General features: G+C 41.6%; 1 protein-coding gene and 1 long non-coding RNA gene across 23 annotated transcripts in view; one reads left to right on the top strand and one right to left on the bottom strand.

Moving 5' to 3' along the window:
• Positions 1 to 410: 410 nt before the first annotated feature.
• LOC125961250 (uncharacterized) lies at positions 411 to 7,230 on the top strand. Its single transcript, XR_007471688.1, has 3 exons — positions 411 to 591; positions 1,742 to 1,802; positions 7,104 to 7,230. It is a non-coding gene; the product is annotated as an uncharacterized LOC125961250 (long non-coding RNA).
• Positions 6,770 to 14,396, bottom strand: part of DTNA (dystrobrevin alpha) — a 390,891-nt gene continuing 383,264 nt past the window's right edge. For 14 of the 22 annotated variants that reach the window (XM_033435230.2, XM_049697959.1, XM_049697970.1 and 11 more), the window contains 2 exons: positions 13,377 to 13,425; positions 6,770 to 10,431 (listed from right to left, as the gene is read on the bottom strand). In XM_033435230.2, coding sequence (XP_033291121.2) covers positions 13,408 to 13,425 — 18 coding nt within the window. In that variant the 3' untranslated portion in view covers positions 6,770 to 10,431; positions 13,377 to 13,407. The remainder of the gene's footprint in view (positions 10,432 to 13,376; positions 13,426 to 14,396) is intronic. The other 8 variants (XM_033435206.2, XM_049697961.1, XM_049697960.1 and 5 more) reach the window with 1 other exon arrangement.

Here is a 14,396-nt window from a genome sequence, read left to right on the forward strand (position 1 = left end):
ATGTCCACTCAGATGTCCTCTGAGTTCCTGTTGAAACTTCACGGCTGGTGAGTGACAGGTCAGCAGGCTCCTTACCTGCTAACCATTCCGGGCCATTCTTTCATAACGAGATACACATTTGTGTTAACTTGGAGGAGGGGGACAACATTCCTTTGCCATTGGGTCAGATTTTCCTGTGTGTTCGCGTGCGCTCTCTCTCTCTTTTTTTTGTTGTTCTAGTTGAGCAGTTCCTGTCAAATCACAGGAGGAGGGGGAGTGTAATCACTGTGCAGTATATTTCAGCTACTTGGTTAACAGTGACATTGGTTCCCCGGTTTATGGGAAGCCAAGGTAACCTAATCTGGAACGTTAGAGGAAACTGCTGCAATTCTGTAACCTTTACCCTAACTGCCTGACTGAGTGAGGACTGGAAGGGAGAGTGAGGGGGCGGGGCCGGGAACTCGCCAGTAGGCAAGGGACGCTACCTGTTGATTGGTGTCTGCAGAACAGACCCGTTTTTCTACGGTGATCAGTTGAAGAATATCGTCATTTGTTGAATTGAACCAGTGCCCTTGACTTCTTAGAAGAGGTGAAGGGAATTGATCACAGTAAGTTCTCAGAATGTAAAAAATTAAGATAAACTGCCGGAACTGATGTGTTTTTTCATAATGCTTTTCATTCATATTGCTATAAATTACTATATGATTATATTTATATTTTATAATATGACTGTATTTGATCACACAATAAATCTGTAAAGAAATGAAAATAGGCATCCGTACCCTCAGTGAGAATTTGGTTGGGAATGAGACGGTAAGTGACCTGCATAGGATCAAATACCCCAGCCTACCATCCCGTTCTCTTGATTCCCAGAACCACGTTATTTTTCAGTGTATCACCTGACTTCACGAAATGTTGACAGATAGCCAAAACATAGTGATTCAACAGTTGGAATACAATAAAATGATTACATGTCATCCCGAGAAAGATCTGTAAGGTAGATCCTGGTTCTTCAACTCACCCAGTTCTGACTTAGGAAAAGAACAAATGCTGGGAGAATCATCACTTCTTCCTGTGGATCCCAGCAGTGACACAGGCTGCATTCCTCTCTATCCGCCCCCTCCTCCCTCTTTGTTTTTGGCCTTTAAGACTGATTTTCACTTGACTTCAGTGAAGCGTTTTGCTTAATTCTGTTTTGAATTAACTTTGGGTAAAGTCTGTCTTATCCGTGAAACCTTAATTTCAAAGTTACTTTTCCTTAAGCCACTGTTTTGTAGGTGACAACCAAACCCAAATGTTATCTCCTTCCATCCATATTAAAAATGTTCACGGTGGTAATGAGTCATCTCATTCAAAAGTGGTTATTGGAATTCCTGGCCCAGGTAGCTCACTCAAAATCCTTTCTTAACCAAATTTCTGGTTAAGACTCAGTGGAAGCTGGTGACTGTAGAATCCTGTGAAATCCCAGTTAGCCAACTAGGTGTCTGAAGTATAACTATTCTGTGAATAACATGGACCTGCTTTGGGGCATAAAGAGTCTGGTGGCTCCTCACACTTCAAGGGAGTTATTCAGCAAATATTTGTAGATGGTAAAGAGCATGACTGGAAATGTTTCTCTTTGGAATTTTATTTTATTTTCCCAAACATCTTTCCAAATGGATATTTTGTGGGATGTTGAGTATAAATATTTAAGAGACTCAGTGAAATAAATGCTAGTTCTGAGCACTTCCGGCTTCCAACCTTTTGTTTGTTTTCCGGTGAGAATGTACAGTAATCCATTTCAAACTCTGGCTTTCGTGGATTTAGACCAGGCTCCCCCAGAGGTAGGAATACCAGGGCAAGGATTAACCAGATTGTAATCTTTGTGCCTGCCAGTCTGACGTCACTTGTAGATTCTGCCAAACTTCCTTTGGAAGCAGATGTTCCTAGAGGGGGAATGCTAATCACTTATCCTCTTATGTTTGTTCAGTAACTGCTGATTCGTGGGAAATACAAGGATTTAGGTTACGGTTACAAATAATTCACAAGGGATATACGTTTTCAGAGAGAATAAACATGATTATTCCAACACATTTTTTCCTCTTTCCTGGCATTTCTCATGTTTTAATTCAAGCTTTCCCATCGCCTTCCAGTCAGGGAGGACTTGTCATATATTGTCCTTCCCCAGTGCAATAGCTCCCATGTCAATCTGTGGGTAATTTACAGATCTTAGTAATATTTTCTAATTGCCAGTCTAACATTGAAATATAAACGTCAAGCCCTCATCCTTGTATTTATAAATGCCCTCTTTTAGCCAAAAAGAGTGGAATTAAAACAGAAAAACCCCAAAGGGTCAGATCTGTTGATGATTTACGAACAAGGAAAACAGTGGGTCCCACCCATGTCAGCACTGTGGTAACAGTGGCCTTTGGTTGCTATAATGAATGGGTATGTATTGATACATGTATTAGGAGAATATTGCCACTGATACAAAAATATCAAGATTTTTAATATATATATACATATATATATATTTTGCATTCAAAGAATACACACTACTTGCAACATAAAGCTAAGTAAAACTGATATGACTGATTTATACTTGTGTAAGTCTACAGCCCCAGATTCCTTTATTGGCAATTACTATTGAACTGAATGAGTAATTCTGGTAAGGATGAAAGTTCAGTCAGAGGTGAACCTGAGGCAACTGCTGAAGCATCTCTCCCAGGAAGTGGTGGGGACCTTTCATGTAATTTGTGGTGTGTTCTATAGTTTCTTTGGGTCACCAGAATTTGCTTATTATGTATTTCAAACTTTCAATTATTTAGAGAATTAAGAAGAAATTATGTTAGAACAAGTTTCTTCCGGAAATTGCACGATAGGGACGTTCTATAATGATATACAAATCCTACTATATGTTAGTAGCTATTCCAGAAATATCGAGGCGGTGCTTTTTATTATTATTTATTACTATTATTTTTTAACTGAACTACAGTTGATTTATAATGTTGTGTTAGTTTCTGGCGTACAGCAAAGTGATTCAGTTATACGTATGAAGTGGTGCTTTTTATCTTTTAAATTTTTTATTTAGTTATTTTTTACATCATGAAGTGGTGCTTTCTAAATGGAGAACACAAGCTTTTACAGAATGTATTTGATTCAATAAACGGAAAAATCTCTAAGAGGCAGATTGCAGGTTTCCTCTGTAGAGTCCAAGCTTATATGGTTATTTCCAGAGTCTGTTCCAACACCCCATTGAGATTACAGTGGAGAGAAAGGATAGAACAAAGAAATGGCGAAAACAGGGCTATCTTAGGCCCCTCCCTCTGATCTCATGTCTAAAGAATTTGATTCTGCTCTTAGATGAACTGAAAAATGTCCCTCTTCAAAGAAATGGGAGGGCAAGTTAATGGCCTGGTCAAAATTTCTGAGGTAGCCTCAAGAATATGTGGATTCACAAAGTCAATCAGTGCCTTAGAAAAACAAGAGCAGCTCACTATCAGCGATGCCAAAATTCAACTTGATTTTTGCAGATTCTCCTTAGCATCTAGATGTTTGAACAAGTCTTATCCATAGGTCATCTCATTTCAGAAACCCCCAAAGTGAACAAACCCACAGATGTTCTCATTTTAGTGAATTCTGCAGCTAATATCATTCTGGAGGGACATCAGGCATCAGAATACAGTCCTGCTAAACATTAAACTTTTGACTAGAAAGGTACCTTCATGGTAGAATAAGCATTTTCTGTTCTCTAAATGTCCCACTGTAGGAGAATATCTTACTTGCTTTACGATGCAGAATTCACCCGAGACTTATTCCTGCCTGATGCTGGAGTGTCTCTTTGCTTGCTTTCTTGGGTGATCAGTCCCTCTGATTTGACTGGGACTGAGGCATTTCTCAGGACTCTTGGCTTTCAGTGCAAAACTGGGTCAGTCTCAGGCAAACTGCTGACTCACTTTCTGAGAGGAGTCCTGGCTCTGTTATCAGGCCTTTTGCAGCCCGGAGATCAACATACAAATCAGCGTCTCCACTTCTCAGAACGAGCATCACTTCCATCTGGCTGTGGAGCACAGGCGTGCCCTGCAACTTCCTACTTCCGGTGCTTACCAGAGTCTATTCCAGATAGACTTTCACCTCTTCCAAAGCTTCCATTAAAAGTCCTGGCTGTGACTACTGATATTTAGGAGAGTAGCCTGAGGAATGGTGTGTCTTCCTTATTTTTCAATATCTTCTATATTTATTGCTCAACTACTTTGTACGAGGCATTGGGTTCGGTGATGTTCTACATGAATGCGGACCCTGCTCACCACCAGCGTGGAGTCTGGTAAGACAAGTAACCAAGCAATTATTTACAAAGCTTAATCCTTTCATCAGGCCAGGCCAGGATGAGGCTACAGTGTTGGAATAAATTCTGTTAGTTTTATACTATTCACCATCACAGATTTGCAATTTAGCTTTATGCTAAGTAAAACAACTTTGCCCTTAAAAATTTGTTTTTAAAGGTTATACTCCATTTACAGTTATTACAAAACATTGGCTATATTCCCTGTGTTGCACAGTATACCTTGTAGCCTATTTTATACCCAAAAGTCTGTACCTCCCACACCTCCACATTGCCCTCCCCCCACTCCTCACTGGTAACTACTAGTTTGTTCTCTATATCTGTGAGTCTGCTTCTTTTTTGTTATATTCTTTAGTTTGTTGTATTTTCTAGGTTCCACATGTAAGTGATATCATACAGTATTTGTCTTTGTCTGACTTATCTCTCTTGGCATAATGCCAAGTCCATCCATGTTGCTGCCAATGGCAAAATTTCATTCTTTTTTATGGCTGAGTAGTATTCCATTGTATATATAGAGATATATACCACATCTTTATCCATTCATCTGTTGATGGACACTCAGGTTGCTTCCATATCTTGGCTATTGTAAATAGTATTGCTATGAACTTTGGGGTGCATGTGTCTTTTCAAATTAATGTTTTTGTTTTTTTTCAGCTATATGCCCAGGAGTGGAATTGCTGGTCATATGGTAGTTCTGGTTTTTTAAGGAACCTCCTTAATGTTTTCCATAGTGGTTGCACCAGTTTACATTCCCACCAACAGTGTATGAGGGTTCCCTTTTCTCCACCTCCTGACTTTGTGCTTTTTTAGAAAAAGAAAAAAATTGAAGACTGTCCCTTACACCACTCAATGTTTACAGTGTGTACAGAGACCCTGTACATACTGTACAATGTACAGTACCTGTACTGTACAGTACTGTACAATGTCCTGTACCCTGTACAATGGCTGGAAAAACGTGTCTTTGCTGTTGAACAAGTATGCTCGTCTGTAGTGGACAGTAAGAATTAGGAAGTTATGTTTTACATGCGGTTTCAGTATCTTTTCTTAGATTTCGTTTAGGTTTTCTGGTAAAATTATACTCTTCTTATTATCCTGTTAAAATATTTGAATCCTTCTACAACAAAGAGGCTTCTCGGATCTCTTTGCAGTAGAGGGGAAATATTACTCTTTTCTCTTGCACTAACTCCCCAAAGCCAGCATTTTTTTTTTTTGCGATATGCGGGCCTCTCACTGTTGTGGCCTCTCCCGTTGCGGAGCACAGGCTCCGACGCGCAGGCTCAGCGGTCATGGCTCACGGGCCCAGTCGCTCCGCGGCATGTGGGATCTTCCCAGACCGGGGCACGAACCCGCTTCCCCTGCATCGGCAGGCAGACTCTCAACCACTGCGCCACCAGGGAAGCCCGAAAGCCAGCATTTTCAAAAGGAGTATAAAGTATTTTGTTTTTCAGAGGACCATTGTTCCCAAGTTGGCTACAAACCAGGAAAAGGTTCTTGCCGTAAGCTGCTCCAGTGTTGGACAACCAGACCTGCCCCATTACTCCTGACTATGCTAGTGAAATCTTAGGGGAATGTTTTGGGCTGTGCTGGTTCTTGGTGTCTATCACAGTCTTGCTTCAGGATCTGATGGCTTAGAAAAAAAATTGATACTGAAAATCTCTTTTCATCTTTCCATTGCCTCCCAGTTCTCCTTTACTAGCTCAGATAATGTTTAGAACAAAAAATTCGCAAACTATAATATGTGTTGCTAAGGCAACCAGAAGACAGCAGTAGGACTTAAACCAAAGCCAAGGAATTGAGCACAACTCCTTGGATGAATCTTAGTCTTGACCAATGCCAGATCTAGCAGGGGTGAGGTGAAGTCTTCATAGCTCTGGATAGAGGGAGAAGCCTAATTTCAGAAACTCCTCTGAAAAGTGCACCATCTTCTCAGAAGTGGGAAATTTCTTGTTTTCCCTCTGTTTCTTGTTTGATGGCATGCCCAGTCTTCTTCCCATCTCAGCCTTGTCTGCAGATTTTTTCAGAACAGAGGCAGCTCCCTAGGTTATACTTCTGGATGACTAAGCACTCCTCAAATGGATATTGTGAGGATTAAATGTAAATAAAGCAGTTTTTTCTAAAGTTGTAAAGGATTACACAAATGTTAGTTATTTTTTCCTAGTATTTGGAATTTGGGGGAGAAAAGAAAGAAGAAAGAAGAAGAGGAAGAGAAGAAAGGCAAGGGTGTATGGATTGTTTATGTTGATTACAACAAGGCTTTCCATGAGCAGCAGAATAGTATCTCATTAAAAAAAACCCTGCATCCCCAAAGGCAGGAAAAGGTGAGGTATTTGGCTTCATTTGCTTGATCCTCAATGCGTGGTCCATGCTTCATGCTGCAAATACTGACCTGTGGTCTTTCTCCTTAGAACAGACTAACCTCATGTTGCTTTAGGAAATTCACTGAAACAAAGGAACAAAATACACAAGATATAGTGTTTTTAAAAAGATTTTTTAATGAAGAAATAATTCCATTCCAAAATATAGACACACAATTAAATAGTTTAATCACTTCAAAATATAACATGTCCCCAGGAGGTTCCAACACACACACATACACACAAAACAATACTTAACAGCAATACAAAAAACCCATACAATAGTAGTTTTGTTACATACCAATGAATGTTGTGAAATCTTTAGTGTCTCTGAATTGGTTATTTCAAATGGTGTCAAATTACAGTAGTCATAATTAAAAATGTCTTATAGTTAATTAGCCTTAGGATGTGATACTTCTGATTTTTTTCCCCCTCTTTTTGGTTCAAAGGTAAAAATGCCCTTTCTTCTGAGGACACGGTGGAGTTCTTGTTTGTGGCTCCTTGTGCGGAATTGAACCAAGGTGATCGCAGCGACCAAAGGCTGCCGGATTTACAACGTCTACCTACAGTTAACAGCCAAGAACTAATAAGGGTGCACAAAGATGATCAAAATAAAAGCAGACATTAGTGCTAAATTATGAGGCAACAGTCTGGCTCATGCATATAAGAAAATACATAGTATATCACAACAAAGGCCACACTCTTATGTAGTTCAGTTCACATCACTACTTACAAATGAACCTTCCCTGCCTTAAAGTAGATCACTCGAGAATCCATTTTTCACAATCTCCAGCACATCTCCCTGTGACCAACCAAATTTACCCCGACTTCCGTCCTGACCAACCACAACTGATTCCTGAATCCCCTACAGTAGATTTCACCCTCCTCCCTCCCTCCATGACATGGCCCCGTGGGGGAGGGTTGGCTGTGTTAGACCAGTGCTCATTAATAGGCCAACATCTCTAATGGAGGTGGATGTGCAATTCATCGTGGAACAAGAAAGAAACAACCCCCGCCAGACGGAATTGGATCTAATGGACAGGACAGGTGGCACCTGCTGGGTTTGCACTTAGAACAGGCCCCAAAAGTAGATTTGGAGAGCCAAGGAAAGAAACCCACCGCAAACCACAAAAACCCAGAACAACACACGCCATTTTGTCTCGGTTACAGGACAGGGGTGCTTGAGTCTGGTCTCAGTGCTGACGTGGAGCTAAGAGAAAGAAAAGGTGGCTGGTTAGTCAGGAATTGGTCATTGGTAGCAGTTTCCAGAGTCCTTGCAATGGCTTTGTACGATGGTTTCGACAACCGTGTGATGGAGTTGGCAATGAATGCTATGACGGGGGAAGGTTATTGGCAGAACAGTTCAAATCTTAGACAAACGTTTTGATATGGAAACACAAAATGACAACATCTGTCAGCTCGGTCCAGTTGGCGGCTGAATACCACCTGCAGGGTCAGGGTTCTGAGTTCGGGAACTGCCCGGCTATGATTGAGAGCTGACAGCCATGTAGGTAGCTGGGATGTAGTGGTTTTAAGTACTGAGTATGAGGCACCAGTGGTCACCTGCTCCATCTAGAGAGGCACGGGTTCACAGAGGATGGGCAGTGGAAAAGAGATGAACATTAAGATATACCAACAAAATCCGCAATAAAATCCATCTGTGCAAAGAAATCTGAGAACTGTGCAGTTGTGTCCCTTTGGTGTCAGCCTGTTCTCAGGGACATTTTTCAGGCTGGTTCTCCCGAGGGATATATGATTAAGTACATCAGTGGGCAGACTGGGCTCCTTGCTAATGCCAACCAAGAGCTTTACTATCCCCAAAGCAAGCGATTTTGTTCCACAGGGCAGCCAAGGAGATGGTTTCTGACCCAGTGCAGAGGCATGAACATCTTAGAACTCTCTGGAGAGGAAGCTGGAAGATGTCAGGATGTCTCTTCTCAGCTGGGCACCCACCAACTACCGACTCTGGGAGGTGGCAGGTTTTTGCCAGCCCTGGAAGCAAAACCGAATAGCTGAAGCTTTGAGGTTGACTCAGAATCTCTTGCTTATCCTGAATAAGGCCTTTTCAGAGATTTTATTATACAACTTTATTCTAAAGCAGTGGTTCTCCAACTTCGGCGTGCATCAGAATCACCTGGACGGTTTATTCAAACACAGATTACTGGGCCCCAGCCCCAGAATGTCTGATTCCTTAGGCCTGGGTTAGAGCCTAAGCATCTGCATTTCTAATAAATTCCCAGGTGATATTGACGCTGCTGGTCCAGGGACCACACTGTGAGAACCACTGTTCTAAAATTATGTTCTCTTCTTTCTCTTAAAGGAGAAACAGGAATCCAGGGAAGCTGCCAATTTAAGGATAACGTATCTACTATGTTGTAGGATGTTTCTTTCATCAAATATTGAAACGAGTAGAAGATGATGTTTTCATTTCCCCAGAATCCCTAAGGGAGGTCTTTAGTGCTCCCCAAAGAGGGCCCTCAGAAAGGACCATCGACAGAGTCATTCATTCACCCTTCCTTGTCAGTTCTTTTGCACATTAGCTTTTCACGGAGTGCAAAATCCCAACTCCACTTAGAAGAGCCTGTTTCCTCTCATGTGACCAGAGGAGGCTGCATGCAGAACACCAGGTAGCCAGCTAAGGCAATACACATTCAGAAAGAAGAGGAGGGCGAACGTTTGCAAGCGCGCTTTAAGCCTGTACATTTAAAGCTGAAAGGCGTCCAAACGACCCGATAGGGGAACTTGCAGATGAGCGGTGCTGTTAGAAACATGCTCCCTAAAGCTAAACCGAGAGGAACCAGCCCGTGGAAGAGCAGAGATAACTTGAGTCCATTGGGGGGAACTTATGGCACCTGTGGTTTATAAACAGCTTTAGTAACGAGTATTTCAAAACAGAGTTCACAGTTTTTAAGAAGATCTGTGCTGATTTTAAAAACTAGATTCTATATAATTTGAATGTTGCCTTTATTTTTTGGGGGGGAATATGATCTTTATTTGGAAAAAAGTATTTACACTAAACTCTAGGGCTGATTGGTTAGAGTATCTCGAAAGAAAACAACCCCAAGTTGGAAAGAAGCCCTAAAGACTGGATTCTCCTGGTGTGTTTGGTTCAAGCCTCTGCTCTCAGAGACTTGGAGACAAGTGCAGACCATGCAGGCCAAGGGCCCTTCTTGGCTTTAGGGCTCTGAGTCTGTACCCTCGGGAACCAAATCCTTCGGGCTTAGTGAGTAATTGCAAGTGGTTGTTTTTCTCCAACTGCTGTGGAAAAAAAAAATGTACAGTGTATATAATCAATTGTTTTGCTAAAATCTCAGAGAATTCAGAAATCAAACTCCTAGCTATAAACAGTATTAATATTGTCCTTGTAAACTGACCAGGTTCAATGTCATGTGCAAAGGTTTAAGATGCTTGTTAATACTGCCATTGTGAGCAACAGCAGCGTGGGATTTCAGCCTGTGTTTTTATTTTGAGGGATGAGACATGTTACAGAAGATGTAGCTGATAAGTTAGCTTTGAACAGAAGTCTTTTTTTTTTTTCTTCTCAAAACACACATCTATGAACTACAAATCTGAGAACAAAAAGTTAGCTGCGCTATAGCCGGCAGAACACGTCTTTAGGGGCAGGGGTCTGTTGGGAGCTGCTGCGTGTAGTGGGTCCTCTCTTCTGTGAGGTGAGGCTGCTGCCAGGCTGCCGTCTTCTCCTCTGTAGGGGTGGGTGCAGCTCTGTCCTTCATCACCAGTTCTCATGTTACTTTCATCTGTCTGACTATAGCTTGCCTGGGAATAAGCAATGTGTAATTTTTTTTAAAGATGGTAACTGCTCTCTAAATTAGGGTTATGAAGTTTAGAATCACCCCTTCCCCCCCAACACACACACACACACACACACACACATACACACCCTCTACTTTCTTCCTCTGACAGTCAGGAATGAACGTCCTGGGACACTGTGGGCTACTGCACCTTCTGAAAGAAGAGAGGACAAGAATCCTCCATGCTGAGTCTCTTGCCTAGCGGGTACCTGAGGCATCTGGAGGGTTAAAGCAACGTAAACAGAAATAGTGGTGCTGACCTTTGGACAAGAAGATGAGAGCACTGACTCACCATCAGAATGGCATGCTAATTAAAAAAACATCCACTTTGTTCTTCCAACCCTCCAATTTCTCAAGTTAGGATGCGGCTGGTCAAGGCACGTGGAGTACCGTGTGGCCAGAAGGATGGAAAAGGGACCAACCCAAGATCCCAATGGGCCAGAATGGGATTTTGGTGGACTCTAATTTGAGTGCTAACCTTTCTGTGTACTGTTTCTTCTAATGTGGCTAGTTGAAAAGCAATAAGTCAGCTTTCACTCTATTCACTCTTGTTAGTGTGTTGGTAAGTGCCTATTTATCTTCAGAGAGGCCTAAGGCTCTTCTTGAGCAGAGGATGGGTCGTCCATGTCTCTGGTGTTTCACCTTTTAACCTTTAGTCACGTAGGGCTCTGCTTGGTGGATGCCTAATTGACTCTGAGCTGCTGAAATCAGCTCTAGGACCCTTGCAGAAGAGATGCATATACTTTGGGATAATTTCTGGTCTTGTAGTGTAGCCAGAAAGTCCAAACAAATAGATTTCAACAGATGAACTGTTCTACAATTTCAGCTGTATTTCTTGGCTACATCAAGAAAAACTACAGTAGGGTAGAACTAGGTGCAAAGATGAAAAGCTACTAGTTCCTACAATGTTCTACCCGGTCTTCAATGAATTTTGTCTGATTTGCTGATTTAGTGACAGGCGGGTTTATATTTAGAGTTCTGTGGGATGCCAGCTAGGTAGGTAAGGATGCAGTAGGCAGCAGAGGCCACAACTGTTTTAACTTTTCACTGCCAAACTCGCAACAGAAGATTGAAAAAGGGCCTAAGAACTTTTAGAGTACTGAAATCTCTGGCGTTTATGGACAAGAACCAAATACCACTTTTTATCTGGGTTTATGTCAAGGGCATTTCATTAGGCTTTTAGAAAAGTATATTTTTCTAAGCACTACCTACTGATGTTTAAATAATGTGCAGAACAAAAATGATCAGATTGCTGGAGCTCAGAGAAAGAAAATGCTATGAAAGGAAAAGGCTTGCTCCTTTGGGACTAGATTTGTTATAACTGGACTGAATATTTTCAGAAACAGCTCCTGGGAATTTTTCACTGCAGTTATCATGAATCAGGAGAACATGTGGTGTAGCATTCTCAAATCCAAGGGAGGCAGACTAAAACGCACTCAATAAGATCCTCCCTTTTATACCAAGAGGGCCTCACAGCTCAAAAAATGTATTTCATAATAACAATTACACTTTAATTTTTACTTGCTTAATCTTAACCTGAGGACCAAGACAGGAGGTCAGTGGTGCTTGAACTAGAATGTATTCTTTACTAATCGATAGGTCATTTAGGAGATATATATCGCTTTTTCAATTTAGCAGCCAGAGTTGAGTTTCCTATCAACTGCACTATTCCATGGGTGGGAAAAGACTGTAGAACTAAAGTGGATACAAGTCCTCGGGACCGTGCATCCAGATGACCATAAGAGGTGTATTAGCTTTGAAGTGTAATGTGGGACATCTAAATGGCCATTGGCTGGAGCCAGAGAAGCCATCAAGTCTCACGGGACAGTGTAGCTGAAGGTATATCAAGTCATTGTACGAAGCTGAGTCCCAGCCGTATTTCCACAATCAGAGCGAGCAAGCGAGTTCTGAGTCCCGGGGGCTCTCATACACTCACATAATAATTATAGTCACTCCTAGGGACTGAATTGCTTGTAAAGCACTGAGCATAGTGCTAGGCATGAAAGTGTGTGCTCAGAATAAAATGATAGTGCGTCTGCCACTATGTTAAGCTCTTTAAAAGCTATATCTCAGTGAGTACAACTCCTCCATGAGGTAGGTATTGTGATATATGTTGTACGGAGGGAACAGAGGCTCAGAGAAGTCTAGTAGTTTGTCAAAGATTATGCTGCTAAGATTTGATGGAACTCATATTTGAAATCAGTCTATTCGAGTCCAGGGCCTAAGCTTCAGACTACTATAGTGAAGTGATCCTGCCAATCAAGGGCTATTCTCTTTACATTAAAAAAGTTACTGAGGATTTCCCATGTATTTAGGTAGATCCTTAAAGCTGGGGGACCACATGCCACAGAAATGATATCTGAAATTAAATTATATCTTGCTGAATTCCACAATGGATTTGAATCCGCTGTTCTAAAACCATAAGGCTGCAGAAAGTTTCCTCTCTGTTTTTGCTTCTTTTGTTTTCTTTAATAACACATGCTTTTGCTTTCACTCATTAAGGTACACACTTGGATCTTCTGGGCCCTGAATACAGCAGGACTAAGGAGCTGACTCATCTCTGCAAGTGCTGAGCAAGCCTGGACTTTTCTCTCTCAAATGCTAGAGAGGCTGAAAACTTGAATGCAGTTATGAATCAGTGTTATGGATTTCATAACTAAGAATTTCTGGGGCATCTTTGGTATTATTGAAATTTCTGTGCCAACTTTCCTAATTAATAGAGTAAAAAGTCAACTCCCAAGGTTGCCTGCCAAATCTCCACTGGATTATAATGAAATGCTTCATAGATTGGGAAGGAGGGTATTTTATCATAGAGAAAACCTAAGAGAGAGTGATTGTGAATATAGGTTACAAGTTATCAGAATCCAGTGTACAGTGGCCACGTTTCCTCCTAAATAAGAGGATACTTACTTGAGAGGAGAGTGATAAAAGGATATTGCATTCAACCTTGCAAGCTGACCTGTGGGTGACAAAGGACACAAACAAGAAAGGTGACATGTCATGTCTGTGATGTAGTCAAGCTGGTGAATTATTTGGTTGGAAGCCATGCAGAAAGAGAGAGAGAGAGAGAGAGAGAAATAGAGAGAGAGAGTCCAAGGAATGAAAGTAACTTTCTGGCCCATCCAACAACCATATGCTCATAGAGCAGTCAAGGAAAACCACTTCGACCTTCTCCAGGGCATATATCTTGAGTGGGGACACACAGGCCTGTCATCTCTCAGCCCTTTTCTTTGTCTTTCCCTTGAAGTCACCGGGTGTGGAAAGGAAAGGAGAGAGAGAAGGAGCTTAACATCTACCAGAGATGGCATGAACTCCAATCAGAGCTGATGCTATTAATAGAATTTCCCTTCATTTTGGTCATACAAGGTTAAATTCCTAAGTCATTAAAATAAATAAAAATCTAATATCTTATATGAAATGACTCACTTTCTTTTAAAAAAAAAATCTAGAATTTCATTTACTGTGGTCACCAAAATCCAGAAACTGATATGGGCTCAAATAGGGAGATCTAATAGGCACCTCTAACAGCATGAACCAGAATATTGATTATTTCACCACCTCTCTCTCCCGCTATGCAGCAGAGCCAACTGAGACACGGTCGGAATGCCATCCCTCAGAGTTCCCACGGACACCCTGGAGCTTCATCCAGACTAACTTCCTTCCGCGGACAGGCCATAGAAGTCGCAAAGAAAGAGCGGCCTCCGTGGTCTGCACTCAAGGCAAGTTTGTTTCTGTAGCAGTAAAGTACGGCTTTACGTATCTGGTCCCTGTTTGTTTTGTGTATCTAGGCCTACATTGTAGTTGCTTCTGAAATGTAGCTGTTAAAGTGAAAAGGCTAAAGGAACATTCCAGAGAGGCAAAGCTTCTGTGTTATACTGTCAAGATGGGGTTGGTGGGCTTCCCTCTTGCTCTATTCTTCTTGGGAAGATA

Source organism: Orcinus orca, chromosome 15 (genome assembly GCF_937001465.1).
Source record: "Orcinus orca chromosome 15, mOrcOrc1.1, whole genome shotgun sequence".
NCBI classification, from domain to species: Eukaryota; Metazoa; Chordata; class Mammalia; order Artiodactyla; family Delphinidae; genus Orcinus; species Orcinus orca.